This window comes from Akebia trifoliata, chromosome 8 (genome assembly GCF_017979445.1).
Source record: "Akebia trifoliata isolate Shusen 1 chromosome 8, ASM1797944v1, whole genome shotgun sequence".
NCBI classification, from domain to species: Eukaryota; Viridiplantae; Streptophyta; class Magnoliopsida; order Ranunculales; family Lardizabalaceae; genus Akebia; species Akebia trifoliata.
Genome location: NC_141382.1, coordinates 10,074,969 through 10,091,952, shown reverse-complemented (window position 1 = coordinate 10,091,952; position 16,984 = coordinate 10,074,969). Strand labels below are relative to the sequence as shown.

General features: G+C 33.4%; 1 protein-coding gene across 1 annotated transcript; it reads left to right on the top strand.

The window, feature by feature from the left end:
- Positions 1-7,762: 7,762 nt before the first annotated feature.
- On the top strand, positions 7,763-16,566 carry LOC147396015 (epoxide hydrolase 1-like). Its single transcript, XM_086450550.1, has 4 exons — positions 7,763-8,101; positions 8,788-8,970; positions 14,152-14,390; positions 16,079-16,566. Exons 1-4 carry the CDS (start codon positions 7,820-7,822, stop codon positions 16,323-16,325), a joined length of 951 nt encoding a protein of 316 aa, XP_086306676.1. The 5' UTR covers positions 7,763-7,819; the 3' UTR covers positions 16,326-16,566.
- The last annotated feature ends 418 nt before the right edge of the window (positions 16,567-16,984 follow it).

Genomic DNA, 16,984 nt, shown 5'->3' with positions numbered 1-16,984 from the left:
TCATCGTATGATAATAGGATTAGAAAAGCATTTTTAGGTTTCTTTATGTTCTTATTTGTTTGCTTTTTAATAGGGTTAGGAGAATTTTTTATTTTTTTTTTATGTTTCTATTTATTTTTTTTGCATATTGATAAGGTTGGTAGAATATTTTTTTTATGCCTTTGTTTTGTATGTTTTTCGTGTTTTACATGTTTGTTTCACGTGGGTGTCATTTTCTATTTTATTCTTTTTGCATATTGATAGGATAGGATAATTTTCTTAGGCATTTTTCTGGGTTTTATTTGTTTTTGCATATTGATAGGATTAGGGCGATATTGTTATATTTTATTTTTTGCATGTTAGTATTAGGAGATTGTTACTGTTAAAGTGCTATGATCATTGTGCCCGAGTTTGATTTGTATGACTCATGATGATATTCAATTTTCTTGTAATGAGGATAAAAAATATATTTTTGGGATGAGTTGGTGGTGAGTCTAGAATTATTCCATGTGATTAATGTACCCTTTGACTTGATAAATATGCATGTCGATTAATTGTTTTGAAAAGATTGGAAATTATGCTTGCATGCACGTTTGGTTACTTTGAAAATTGATTGAATGTGGATTTCTTCTCCAAATTTGTAAAGTTCGTAGGCATCGGTATTTGTTGATCTTCGGTTTGATGAGCATGGTAATGTGGAATTCTCATTATTATTTTTTTTTTTTTAATTTTCGTTCATCTTGGAAAATCATTTGTATGTAAATTTCTAATTTAGAAAGTCTACATCTTAGCAATTCTCAATTTGGAAGATTCGTCACTTTCATATTAGAAAGTTCATGTTTATAGATTTGAGGATTTTTAATTCAAAATTTCATTCCTTCGAAAATCTTCTATTTTGGGAGAATTCCATTTTCTTAAAAAACTGCTAATTTGGAGTTCATCATACATTCTTCCAATTCTAATTTGGGAAATTTTACGTTCCTAATTTGGAAATATTAAGTCCCAATTTAACAGGTTTCTATTTGTAATCTTCCTATTTAGGACATTCTCATGATTTTCTATTTTGGATAAGTTTGAGGAATACTTGCAGGTGGGATTTCTTAATTGATGTTAGATCATGGAGCTAATCAGGGTTTTTTCAAACCCTTCCATATTTTATGGAATTTACGGAATGATCATGTAACAGTTGGGACAATTTTAGCCATATGATTTGTTTGGCAAACCCAACATGAATTGATGATGATGACTGGACTGTGACCTTGACCGTAGTCTCTGTATGTTGACCTTAGGATGATTTTGGATCGTAGTAGAGACCGATCATATTGATTGGGCGGGTTCGGTGCCTAACACCTTCCGAAACTCGTAATCTGACCCCTTACCCATACCTTTGATCCGTGGATCGACCCATTATTCATTTGGAGTTATTTATGGTTCCTAGACCTAAACTAGGTGGCGACTCCCTTCTTTTAAAGTCCCCCATTTAATAAATCAGACCCCTACCCACTATATAGTGAAAAGGGTCGAGGCGATTTCACAATTAAACAACTCATACACTCTAAAGAGTCCACCCAAGGACCAAGGAAACAACTCATACACCCTAAAGAGTCCACCTAAGGACCAAGGAAACAACTCATACACCCAACAAAACCTATCCATCTCTTTTTTTTTCTCTCTCTCTATATTCGGCTAATGACCCATCTTTATGCAAGAAAAAAAATAAAAAAGATAGAAGAGATAGAGAGAAGATAAAGAGAAAAATAAGGAAAGACGTTGAAAAGGGTTCGATTTCTAATTTTTATTTGATTTCTCCATAATGAGTTCGATTGGTTATTTGAGATTTTGAGATTTTTGTTGAAGTTTTGATTTTTTATTTGGTTGTTTGTTAAAGTTTTGATTTTGGGTTTTTGTTGAAGTTTTGATTTTTGATTTGGTTATTTGTTGAAATTTTGATTTTGGGATTTTCTCAATACGAGATTCACATGCTGTTAATCGATCAAGGAAGAACAATAAAGTTGTGGCGCCCCGCCAAACGCTAACACAAATCCCCATGTCAGATCTTGAGGTACTAGGTGGCATCTCGAAATTTCAGCATGGTCTCCTCTATTTATGTTAGCATTCCAAAGCGTTCAACCTGCACCTGATAAACGACGTACAATCCTGCATATATACATACAAAATATAATACTAGCGGAAGCCTATATACATCTAATAACGTAATATAGATCAGAGTGCGGAAGAAGGAATTAATATATAAGATTATACAAAACTCCTCACTCTAACAAAAGTCCTAACGCTCAGGACGAAATCATAAGACTACCTGGATGAACTGACACCACTAGGGGGTATAATCCCAATACTTACCAGGTAACGGACTCTAATTATTTATCTGACCTACCAGATAGTCCTCACATGTGTTCTATATCTACTACGCCAAGCTCCGAATCAAAAACTAAAAAAATGGTGAAGAAAAGGGTGAGTAACAATGATTACCCAGTAAGAAAGAAAATAATTTCTGCCAATAACCTCTCCTAACATGAACGAATAAACATACTGAATCATTTTAAAATATGCAAAGTTTTACAGAAAAAATTATGATTAACTAGTACATATAGCCAAGGATGAGCAATTAAACATTTTAAAACTCACATTACATCGATCAGCAGTACTCACTATAACATTCTCTTTTTATACAAATCTAATTGATCAAATGGAAACAGTAAACATGCATTTCATTTTATATATCAAAATAAAACAACATGTACATAATACACAATGGTGGAGTATTGGAATTAGAGAGCTGGGATTCACGACTAGATTGCTCCCAGTCGGGACATGATGTTACAATTTTTCTCTGACTTTTAGTTCTTGATTTTGTGGTCAGTCGTTGTACTTACCACGCTTGGTTGACCATTTATCTGGCTCAGGTTGGCCGTTTGACATGACCGTAAGCAATGGGTCTCTTTTCGATGTGTCAGAATGTTCGACTACTATAGATTGTTAGTGATCACTGACTACTCATCTTCTTCTATGCCTATCAGACGTGCATGTGATTCCCAAATATACAAATCATTCATATACGACCACCTTTAAATTATAAGTTTACTGGTAAAGATAAAGAGGAATAAACCCGGATTCCAGTTGTGACTCCACTATCATACGCATCCATACCACGTATAAGCTTGATGGTCCCTACCGTACATTCCAAGATAGTACACCACTCTGGATGATATGACGCACTATCCCTTCAGGCATTTATAAACTCTTTAACAGCTCACAAAATAGTTACATATATATATATATATGTCATGTTCCTACGACCCTTATTACGACTCACATTACGACACCGTTTTTGTCTTATATGGGCAAAAAGGTTTGGAATGGGTTGATTTTTTGTGAGGATGATCTCTGTGATGAAGGGAACATCCTTGAAAAAAATCATCCCATTCCAAAACTTCTAACCCCATCAAAATTGATTTACAAAAATTGGACGGTCTAAAATTTTTCAACTTGTAAACATGGGGTTAGAAGTTTCATAATGAGCTGATTTTTGGCAAGGATGATCTCCTCACCATAGAGATCATCCTCACAAAAAATCAGCCCATTCCAAACATTTTTTCCCATATAAGACAAAACACGGTGTCGCAATGTGAGTCGTAATAAGGGTCGTAGGAACCCGACCCTATATATATATATATATATATATATATATGGGTCAGGTTCAAGGGCCATATGAGAAAACATATGTAAAAACTTTCGTTTTTTATAAAATTTTAAAATATGGGTTAGAAATTTTGGATTGAGCTGATTTTTTGTGAGGATGATCTCTATGATGGGAAGATCATCCAAAAAAAAAAAAATCAACCCAATCTGAAACTTCCAACCCCATTAAAAGTGATTTAGAATGTGGACCGTCGATTTTTTACCACTTTTTATCACTAATTTGTAAATCACTTTTGATGGATTTAGAAGTTTCTGATTGAGCTGATTTTTTGTGAAGATGATCTTTTCATCATAGTGACCATCCTTGCAAAAAATCAGCTCAATCCAAAACCTCTAACTCTTATTTTGAAAAACGAAAGTTTTTTCATATGTTTTCTCATATGGCCCTTGAACCGCCCCCTATATATATATATATATTATTTTCATTTGAAAATAACAGAGAAATTAACAATATAAGGTTGAGAATTGATATCCAGTTTCCTATCATGCAACTGTAGCCAGTCGGCCTAAAATAAATAATGGAACGAAAACGTTAGCAGCGTCTCGCATTAACAGAAAGTAAATAAACATGCAACCAATAATATTATCCCTGGATATCCGTTCACCAACCTACACACAACACAACAATGTAAAATGCACCCCTCAGGTGTGATTCTGACATTTTACAGTTTCATACCCTTTTTCATTTTTTCAATTTTTTTACAGTTTTCAATCTCTCAAATAAAATATTCACTTTCTAATATTCATCAACTCAATATGAGTTCATTGAATATTAAATCATTTTTTCAACTATGAAATTCATCTTTATCAATAACATTGAAAAAGTACAAAACTTAAACCAAAACGGGGTCCAAGCGATGCACAGGACCCAACTGACGGAAATAACCTAGTGAAATATCCTACCAACGTATAATTTGTTATAAAATACAATTAAACATATCAAACATGCAAGCTCTGACGTGAATTTGAAATAACAAATTGAATTCGATATTTTTAGAAATTCATCACAAATTTTTAATAAAATCATAAATGCAATTTTCACAATCTACGATTACTAATAGAAATTGAGAATTCCTTACAATCTCTAGGCGACGGAATTGAAACATGTGCACGGATATCGAGGCGATCAGCACGAAATTCGAGATGACTCGTACTTCGAGATGACTGATTTTGGGATCTGGCCTGGTGGTTTTGAAGATTTCGACGTCGTCGTTCTTTCTCCCTTCTACAACGGATGATGGTTTGATCCAGAAATTGACGAAATTCGATGTCAAAGTTTCAAAATTCCCATATATAAATATGGCTAATTTTTTACGATACGGGACGAAAAAGAAAGTGAAATGAAAAGAGCTTGGGTGGATTTTGTAGAAAACATGGCTGCGGACGTTTCTCCCTTCTGCGTCGGTCGACGACGGTAAGCCATTTGTCGTGGATCTGAGGTTGAAGTTAAAAAAAATAATAATAATAATTTTTTTTTTTTAAATTGTTGGTTGTTGGACGGGTTGGAGAAGACGAAGTATATAAAAAAAATTAAAATTTTATTTATATAAAATTTGGGACGAAATCGGTATTTCGCCTATTATTTCGTTTGATGATAACTTGACCATCTGGACTCCAAAAATGACGAATGAATACTCTATTTTGCCTAATTTTTTGTTTCGAATCTAATGATATAGTCAATTTCTACAAATTCTATCTTTAACAAAAATTTATATTTTTGACCTGAGGTGACTCCTAAAATTGACGTCATTTTCGTTTTTGACGATAATTCGACTTCTTAATCTCCAAAAATGACAAATAAATAGTCCATATTTAATAATTTTTTATTACGAACCTAATGGTTTAATCAAATTTTAATAATTCTTTCTCTAGCAAAACATCCTTATTTTAATCTGGTCTAACTTGATAATCGAGGATTTTGTAATTTTTCTATTCAGACTCACACTTGAGCGTACTTACAAGCTAAACTATGTTTCTCGATCATTTTGAATCTAATGATGAGGTCAGATTCCATTAAAAATGATCAGAAACATCCTAAAATTTTACCCCTAAGTCCAACTTTCAAGATTTTTTTCAAAATTCCATTATTTATTTTTTCTCAATATACGAATCGAAAACTCGAGGTTTTACAAAAGTAGTAGATGCACATACCTTTGTGGATCTTGACAGCCGAGTTGGACAAGAAGGAGATGTAGAAGAGAAAGGAGAGGTAAGGATTTAAAGATTTTTATAAAAGAGGGATAAGTGATGGAATATTTTGAGGAGGGTATTTTAGGTATAAAATAATTTTTTCAGATTTCAGAACTTCGTCCAGCAACTTTCTATGGCTGATTTTTTGTGGTTGAAAATATCTTCTTGTTCTTAAATCTGAAAATAAAAAATAAGATTAAGACATCTGAAGTCTAAATTTTAATGGTGGACCACCTCCATTCAGATTTCAGAAGTGTTACCAAACACACATTTAATTTTTAAGCTTTATACAATGGACAACTACCGAACTCTCAAAACTTAAAATAATAAATCAACGGGAAAAAATAATATTTTTTTATATGTTTTATTTTTTTATATCAAAGTTCTTAGAATTTCATTCTCTAGAAACCTGTGACATCGGATCATGTTTTTGAATTCCAAAATGCGAGGTCGACTCTTATTAAGATTTGAGTCAATTTTCAACAAATGAAAGATTTGTTAAGTTAATTAGAACACCTAACAAATTTTAGATTAGCTAAAATAACATTTGTTAGATTTTGACAAAATATACTCTTTAATATAAAGGGCATTCTTGGAGATGTTCTTATAGAATTTTACTAACTATTCATCAAATTAAAAGTGGAGGGGTATGACTAAATTCCCCTAAAATATTCTATTTTCACTCCCCCTTTTTTATAACTTCTGGATCTCTGGTAATCAATTGCAGATTCAACTTTAAGTTTGAATAATGTCTTATCTTTATTATAAAATAAAATAAAAAACTTGTACCGCGACATTAACTTTCACATAGAGCAAACCAATACGTCAGACTACTAAAGATTTATCATAGGTATACTTGATGTACTCTAAAGTAGGTGTGGCAATAAAGATGGCGTTTGGATAGGACTCCTTGGCTACTTCTGACTCTTGCGGGGAGTTAGAAGTCGTTTGGATAATTTAGATAAACAACTCTTTCGAAGAATTATTCCGCGCAAGAGCAAAAAATTGCTCTTTATGAAAAAGTCGTTAAACCTACTTCTCAATTTCGCATCTTGCGGGGAGTAATATTCTAACGGCTCATTTTACCGAAATACCTCTAACTTTATTAATTTTCTACGAAATACCCCTAACTTTACCGAAATACCCCGTTTTATTAATTTTCTACGAAAATAACCCCATTTTAAACACATTATATTAATATTTATTATATTATATTATATTATATTAATATTTATAGTTAAAATGTCAAAAACAGTATAGTTTGAAGGCATATTACGATACTAAAAAATAAAAAATAGTAACTAATATAATATAAGGGTATTCTGGTCTTTTTTCTAGAAGTCATGAGAAGTCAGTATGGTTCCCAAACAGACTTCCAACACAAAAGTACTTCCGCCAATACTTCACAGAGTTGATTGTCAAACGCCCTTTCTGCACAGAATTACTTTTCCAACTCCTCCACAGAGTACTCCAGCTCCTGCTCTTTGGAATAGTAGTTTTTCTCCTGGAAAAACAATTGTGACAATTTTAACATACTTTTTAATTTTCAGAAAAACAATTTTACTTTTTAATCATCGAAATTCTATTAAGAGTTGATAATGGAAGAATTACCTAGATAAGTATAATTTAGGACATTATTTTTTTTTTAAATTCAATTTTATTTTTTTACAATAAAAAATATAAAAATAAAATGGTAAAATCACATTGGAATATTAACTAAAGTTTTTAACGAGGGGATAAGTGAAATTATTAAAAGGTAAGGGTAGACATAAAATTATGCCAAGTCATAGGGGTCAAAATGTAATTTACCCTAAAAGTTATAAAGAGAAAATTGTTCGCCTTGAACTCTTGAAGACCTCACGTTTGGAAGTTCAGTCTTGAGTGTGTCTGTGTGAGTGAGTGGGAGAGAGAGAGAGAGAGAGAGAGAGAGATGGAGGGGATAGAGCACAGAACGATAGCAGTTAATGGCATAAACATGCACATAGCAGAGAAAGGCCAAGGCCCAGTTGTTCTCCTACTTCACGGCTTTCCTGAGCTTTGGTACTCCTGGCGTCACCAGATAGTCTCCCTCGCTTCTCATGGCTACCGAGCTGTGGCTCCTGATATGCGCGGCTATGGCGGAACTGATGCTCCACCTTGCTTCCAAGCCTACTCTGTTCACCATATTATTGGCGATATAGTCTCCCTCATCGACTCCCTTGGTCATGACCAGGTCAGTAAAATACGATTCTAGAATCTAACAATTCAAAACTGAAATTTGGAGTCAGAATTTAATTTCGAAAACGGTAAATTACAGTTTTTCAAAATTAAATTGGTTTATCTAACAGTAAATTTTTTTAAGTTAATTTACAAAAAAAAAACAATATGTTGTTTGATAGATATTCAAAAATTGAAATCTGGAATCAGAATTTTATTTCGAAAACGGTAAAATTAAAATTTTTACTAAACAGAAAAAGGTTTTATGTTAAATTACAGAAATACTCTTACCAAAATATGTTGTTTAATAATGAACACTAACTGGTATTCAAAAATTGAAATCTTGAATCAGAATTTAATTTCAAAGACGGTAGATTATCGTTTTTGAAAATAAATTTGTTTATCAAACATGAAAATTTTGAAGTTAAATTACAAAAATACCATTACCAAAAATATGCTGTTTAAAAATGAACGCGAAGAGGCATTTTAGTAATTTTAATCAAATTTTCTTATTTGGTAAAAAATCAATTCCAAAAAAAATTGATAAGTTACCATTTTCATAATTAAAATGATTAGTCCGTTGAAATGGGAATTCTACATTTTTTTTTTTTTCTACTTTTTTAGTAATTTCTCTCTAGTCGAAAAGTGATTCTCTGACAGTCCAAAATTATTAAAAGTGATCTGATTGTTAATACTTAATAGGTGTTTGTGGTTGGGCATGATTGGGGTGCCTTGATCGCTTGGCATTTATGCTTGTTTCGGCCGGACCGGATTAAGGCCTTGGTGAACTTAAGTGTACCTTTTTTGCCTCGAAACCCTTCCGTAAGATATCTACAGGGCTTCCGTGCCTTATTTGGTGACGACTACTACATGTGCAGATTCCAGGTAATCTTTCCTGCTCTTTACACCATCCCCAACTCCAACAACAAGAAAAAGAAAGATTTTTGTCCTTGTTTTCGCACTACTCTCACACTATCTCTTGTTTTATTTGTAGTATTTAATATAATAGGACCACAAATACCTACTACAAAAGGCCTTTTGTATATTCTAATAAGGGACGCTCTATTGGGACCTACCATTTCTTCGCAATGTATCATATTAAACTAAAGATCCAAATTAAGAAAAGAACAATGATGAATGCACGTGATTTTGGGTATGAGGATAAATGACAAGAGCACAAAATCATAGATCACAAGAAAAATATCTATGATTCTGTGCCCTTGCCACATTAACCTCTTATCAACCGTGTACCTAAAACCACATGCAGTCATCAAGACTCTTTAAAAAAAAATGATGAAATTATCATAATTAAAAAAATAAAAATAAAAAAAAAACCAACTTTTATTGGAGTGAAAGTTATATTGAAGATTTTCATTGTGATTCAGTGGGATTTTATTGAAGAGTCCCTAGTCTTACTAAGTAAGGATTTCACCCTTACTAAGGGTTCCGTGGGCTCACCTCTTGGCATCCAAAATCATGATACGATGCTTTAGGGTTGTAGAGGATGAGATTCTAATAATTTTGAAAAAAAAAAGTTATTTTTCACCGTTAAATTTTATTTTTTTAGTTTGGGAGTTCGCTAACCGTCCATTTTTAAAATCTTGGATTTAGTTTAAAAGAAATTCTTTTTTGAATTTTTTTTAATGATTTTTTTTTTTATGAAAATTAAATGATTGTGGTGTTGGATTTCTGATGCAGTAGTCTATTTTAAAAAAATGATCCTTGGTAAGGTTCAAAATCTTATCGTGTTAGTAAGGAAAGGATATCACTTTATTGAATTTACTTAAAAGGACTTAGTAGGAACCTATATTGAGTGTGTAACATTAGTAACTTACTAAGTCTTTTCAAGCAGATTCAATAATTCTATCAATTCTCTATTAGAGAATTCGATACTGACCTATTGAATTAAATTTCATTTGATGTTCTTTTTTCTCTTTTGGTTGTCAAGATTTTATAACCACCCCTAGGCTATCCATTGACACCCTTAGGTGTTTGTGGTTGGGCATGATTGGGGTGCCTTGATCGCTGGCATTTATGCTTGTTTCGGCCGGACCGGATTAAGGCCTTGGTGAACTTAAGTGTACCTTTTTTGCCTCGAAACCCTTCAGTAAGATATCTACAGGGCTTCCGTGCCTTATTTGGTGACGATTACTACATGTGCAGAGTCCAGGTAATGTTTCCTGCTCTTTACACCATCCCCAACTCCAACAACAACAACAAGAAAGATTTTTGTCCTTGTTTTGGCGCTACTCTCACACTATCTCTTGTTTTATTTGTGGTATTTAATATGATAGGACCACAAATTACCTCAGCTCTCCGTCTCTTCTAATAAGGGACGCTCTATTGGGACCCACACCGTTTCTTCCCAATGTATCACATTAAACTAAAGATCCAAATTTAACAAAAAAAAAAAGGAGCAATGATAAGAATACACGTGATTTTGAGTACAAGGATGAATGGCATGGGCACTGGACCACATATATTTTTCTTATGTATTCCCAAGAAAAAGATCTATGATTTTATGCCCTTACCACGTCAGCCTCGAATGAACCACGTACCCAAAACCACATGCATTCATCAAGACTCTTAAAAAAATGATGAAATTATCATAATTAAAATAAATAAAAAAACAACCAACTTTTATTGGAATGAAAGTTATATTGGAGATTTTCATTGTGATTCAATGGGATTTTATTGAAGAGTCCCTAGTCTTACTAAGTAAGGATTTCACCCTTACTAAGGGTTCCTTGGGCTCACCTCGTGGCATCCAAAAGCATGATTTGATGCTCTGTGGTTGTAGAGGATGAGATTTTAATAATTTTAAAAAAAAAATTTATTTTTCATCATTAAATTTTATTTTTTTAGTTTAGGAGTTATGTGAAAGTTCAGTAGCCGTTCATTTTTAAAATATTAGATTGAGTTCAAAAGAAATTCTTTTTTGAATTTTTTTTATATGAATTTTTTTATGAAAATTAGAGGGTTGTGGTGTTGGATTTATGATGTGGTAATCTATTTAGAAAAAATGATCCTTAGTAAGGTTTTAAATTTTTTTTTTTCTTTTAACTCTATTAGTAAGGAAAGGATTTCACTTTAGTGAATCTACTTGAAAGGACTTAATAATAACCTATGAGAGTGTGTAACATTAGGAATTTACTAAGTCCTTTCAAGCAGATTCAATTAGATTCTATACATCAATTCTCTATTAGATAATTCGATACTAACCTGTTGAATTAAATTTCATTTGATGTTCTTTTTGTCTTTGGTTGTCAAGATTTTATAACAACCCCTAAATTAAGAGTTGAGGTTTTCATGATCATTTCTAACCTATTTTGCAAGTTCTAAGGGTATTGTACTTCACGAATTCCTTGTTGAAACCTTCATACCTTCAAATAAGAAGAGAGAGTGAGTAAAAGAATAATTTAATATATTGCATTAATGTTTGTTCTGACTTGAAAGACTAATAATTAGTATTTAAGTTTAAATTATGTTAGGAGCATTTTTGGAAGAAAATTTTGATATCAACGATCCTATATCCACGTCTCATTATAATAGTAAACATTGTGATTATTCCCACACAATATGGTAGCTGTGGTGCCTCAAATAAGCCTTTATCAAATTGATTGAATGTGATTGCACCTTTGTTCAATTTGGTTGGGTCAATTTACATTTATTATAATATTTTAAAAAGAATAATTTTCATGTATCCCTCCAAGTTTTGGTGAAACTTATAGATAAACCTTTTAGATTTCATGAAAATATTCATATTCAAACAAAAAAATTAAATAATATTATTTTTTGAGCTTGATCTAAGGTGTCGAAAATGGACAACCAATGAACACCCAAATTTAAAAATAAAAGTCCACAGTGAAAAATAATATATATATTTTTTTTAAGTTCATATATTTTTTTCATCTACAAGTGTATTGCATCAAATCATGTTTTTAATGTCACGAGGTGATCAGATTAGAAAGTTTTCTTTATTTCACTATGCGCAAGAGAGAGAAAATGGCGTTAAGTGGTTAGCAACAAACTGTGTCATATCATCAAAATTCAATAACCTGACACTAACAACATGCATTTAATGCCTTATTCCGTGAGAAACCAGCTGAAAGCATGGTTTAAAAACTCATTTTTGACGTGTTGTCTCATCCTATCATCCATGAACGAGACCGAGTCGTCTTGGAAGAGTTTTCTGATATGTTTGAGTTGTCTCATTCAACAATGAGAAAAAATGAGCTGTAATTTTAAATCTTGTCATACATTTGACTTGTCTATCCGTCTCGTTCATTGATGATAGTGAGATGTATTGGACGATTCGTCCCTTATTTTCAATATCTGCCGAAGTATTTTTTCTTACCTTAAAAATTGCACCCTAATCTTGAACTCAACGTTCCACCTCTCCTTCAAAGTGTCTGTGTTGCAAGAGGATGAAATTGAGGGCCTTTCGGTCATTTTCAGCCATGGTTTTAAATCTCATCCAAGACTATGTGTTGTTGGATTGTAATGTGATAATCACTGTGGGCCAACAACTTTTTTATGATTTGAAATCTAAAAAATAAATATATAGGCAGCCAGCAAGAGAGAGAATCTCTCAATTAATGATGTCATTCGTGCTACATGTCAAACACTTATTGGGTTGTGAGCAAATGCGTCAAGTGTGTGTGCCAAAACCGCCTCATATTATCAGCATTCTTGGTTATTAAAGGATCTCATTGATGAAATGAGTGGGTGGCACGTGCCAACGTATCAGGAAGGCCCATTTATAAGGACTAATATAAAACAACGTATTAAAATATACGCCATCTGTATGTGGCTGACATGGCAAATGCATATAATTGTAGATCATGTTTCTTGTGTATCCCGAAGAAAAAGATCTATGGTTCTGTGCACTTGCCATGTCCGTCACGTTCAAACTGTGTATGCTTTAGGGCATCCATTTATCACAACTCTTTTGTAATTTAAAGATTAGTGATAAATCGACATGGCAAAACATACATGATCTGTATGTGGTTGACGTGGCAAGGGCACAAAACCATAAATCTTTTTCTTAAGGATATAGAAAGAAAAAAAGATCAACGGTTATGTGCCCTTACCACATCAGCCACGACACTGCATATGTTTTGCCATGTCGATTTATTATACTGTTTAATTTAAAATGTTGATTATGAAGAATTTGAAGACAACATAAAAATAAAAAGATGAGTTGTGATAAATGGACGTGTTGAAATGTACGCAGCTGACATGGCAAGGGAACAAAACCATATATATTTTTCTTCTGGATATACAAGGAAAAAAGATCTACGACTCTGTGCACTTACCACATCAGCCACGTATGTTTCAGCGCGTCATTTTATCATCAGTCAAAAAAGATTATGTAATTTTATAAATTAATGTGATTATAAGGTCGTGAATCGAGATATTTTAATTTTTTGGTCCAAAATAATCCAATCTCGTCTGAGAGTAAGACCCAAGTCATCTCGGCATCCTTCCATGACGATACGGATATTCATTTTGAGTTTTCTCACTTGTTGTCTTGTTTGACAATCAGGAGGACTCATATGATATTTTGAAAATCTTGGTTGAGTTAGTAAAAAGGTTTTGTAATTTTTATTAAAATAATTATTTTTAAGGATTTAAACATTTATTTTCTAAATATAAAATAGGATCTTGGAGATACCATAAATCTCATCCATTGGATTTTGTGTTTAAATGGCAGGGATAATGTATTTTTTCCATGAATCAAGGGAACCTAACCTAGATTTGAAATCATGGATTTTTATTTTATCGGTAGATTTGTAACCATTGTTGAACCGTCAATTCTATAAAATTGATGACATTGATTTTTACATGGACTGTAATTGGACTTCAGTTTTCATATTGCAGGTTTAATCGATTTTTTTTTTTTTTTTTTTTTTTAAAGTTGTGATGACTCCATGAACTATTTTATAACTCCAATTGGTTAAATGTTTTCGCTGCTTCAATGATTACTCATCATCCAATCCTTACATGAGTGTGATACTCAGCTCATGATAACTAAGTATATTTTGCTTAAATCTGCTGTTGTAGGAGCCTGGTGAGATGGAAGCGGAGTTCGCTCGTGTTGGTGCTGCAACAGTAGTGAAGAAATTTCTAACCTTGCGTGATCCAAGTCCACTCATAATACCCAAAGAAACAGGACTTGAAGTACTCACTACTCCAATTTCCTTGCCTTCTTGGTTGTCTGAAGAAGACATTGCTTATTTCGCTAGCAACTTTGAACAAAGCGGCTTCACTGGAGGATTAAATTACTACCGAGCTATGGACATGTATGTTTGCTACAAAGATTGGCTTAAATCCCTACTTTAAGGAAAAGAAAAAATGTTGTACAGTGGGAATGGGTTATTATTATGAGTAGGGATTCAGTCCATTGTTTCAAAACTGGTCCGAGACCGAAACTGTGGCTTATCGCCCGAGTCGTCTCAGTATTAGGCATAGACGAGACAGACGGACAAGTCAATGTGTTGGACCAGATTTAAAACCCCACGTTCATTTTTCTCATTGTTGAACGAGATGTCTCAAAAGTATCGAAAAACTCGTCCGAGACGACTCAGTATTTGGCATGGACAAGACCAGATGTGAAACCGAGTTTTAAAACCATGATCCAGTCAGGTCTCCCGTACCCACTAATCGTATGGATATGTGGTCCATCCCCCGGTAAATCTACACCCAAAAAATCAGTTTGATTGGTGATGTGAATCCATTGTCTTAAGAATGAATTATAATCATTGGATTTAAATTCTTTTTTCAAGAATTGGTGATGTGAATCCATTGTCTAATTTAAAATGTTGATTATCAAACACTTCGATTTTCGGTACATAGGTTCACCAAGGAATGAACCACATTTCCATACGGTCAGTGGGTCCCGAAAAATGATGTGGCATAAAATGGGGGGCCACTTGACCTTGGTTAAGAATGGGACACTTGACTGGATCCCTAATCTATTATTATTAGAGTTGCGATCCAAAATAGTGTCCCATTCCTAATTCCTATGACACCATTAGGTGTCTATGTGACACATTTTTATTGGAGGTCAAACACATTGGGCTACAACCTTGGTTAAGAGCCATTGGTGTTCTAAACTCCAACAAAAATGTGTCATGCAGACACCTTACCCTTATTATGGGAACGGGACATAGTTTTGGATCCTAACTCTTATTATTATTTGACTAATGATTTTTGAACTCAACCTGACAGTTAGACTCAAAAACTCACCGACATGTCATGTGCAAAGAACCGTATATTTTTTTGCTCGGGATAAGCAATTGTAACCTCGGGATGCACAACTGCAGATGGCAAGTCGGTTGTCTATCCTGAGAGAGAATCTACGGTTCTTTGCCCATGCCACATCAGTGAGTTTTGAGTCCCCCTGTCAGGTTGAGTTCAAAAATCAGCACTCTTATTATATTATGATTGGATTTCTTGTCGAAGTGATTTTCTAGTTCTACTACCAGCCACTATGCTTAGAGTTTCACTTCACCTATAATTTGAATCTTAGTTAATCGTAGTCTTCCTCATTATAAATTTGGGTATTGTGGGTAGTGATCTTTAATTCATTATTCCAGCTGGGTAGCCAAATTGTGGGATTTGGTGAGAGATTGAGTGTGGAGTATATTATAAACACCTGTGTACATTATTTTCACCCTATCTTAGTGAAGAAGAAAGCTCTGTTGCCAAACCACGTAAATCTTTGTCTTGTGTGATTGCTCTATTTTTCCTTCCATTTTTATTATATCCTTCAGATCTTCATTTGCACCGTTTTTCTCATAACAAAAAAATGACCAAGAATAAACCCCAAAACTTTGTTCTGTTTCTTGTGATTTAATATTATTGATGTAATTGTTCTATGCTTAATCTAGATCCAATTTCTATTTTATGCACTATTCCTTTCATTTTAGAGTATTTGTTGCGGGCTGATAAGCTCGACTTGAATAGTAATATTTTTTTCTTTTGTCAGAACTTGGGAGCACACAGCACCATGGACCGGGGCACAAGTAAAAGTACCAACTAAGTTCATTGTAGGGGACTTGGACCTGATGTATGGTATCCCGGGTATGAAAGAATATGTAAATGGAGATGGATTCAAGAAAGACGTGCCGCTCCTGAAGGAAGTAGTTGTAATGGAAGGAGTTGCTCACTTCATCCAGCAAGAAAAGGCTGATGAAATCAGCACACATATTTACGACTTCATCAAGAAGTTTTGATCTTCTTTGTTTGTCCATTCTGGGAGCATCACTATAGTCCTATTGGGACATTTACAACCCCCCCTTATTATCAAGTCTCAGAGTGTTCATCTCTTCTACCAGCAGCGTTTCAGTTACTTCCCTTAAGACTATTGTCACCTTAATTCATGATAAGTTTGATTGTAAGTTGCAAAAGAATATTCAGACATGGATCCTCTTGTTTTTCATTTTTAGTGCAATTATGTGACCTGTTTCGCATCTCTCTTGCTCTATGCATCCGTGCGTGTCTGTGTATCATTTCTTATTCAAATTTGCGACAGTTAAGAAAATGTTACATTTCATATTTTAGCCGACACATTCTGCATATATATATTATTGAAAATTTTATTTGAAGGCTAGGACCCTGGCAGAGGGGTTTCTTTCTCAATAATCCCTAAGTTTTGGGGGATAGCTTGATATTCCATTTAGTAAATTTTTTATTTCTTAATGGTCCCTCAACCTCTTTCACGTTATAATGTTTTTGAAATACCCAAGCCATCATTTTTCTCATCTTTCACGTACTTCGGTTTTTCAACAGGGATTGCAATCATTTCTAATGATTTTTTTTTTTTTTTTAATCTTGAATGATGAATGGAAATGATATACTTCTAAATTTGCACATTTAGATGTATTTTTTGATT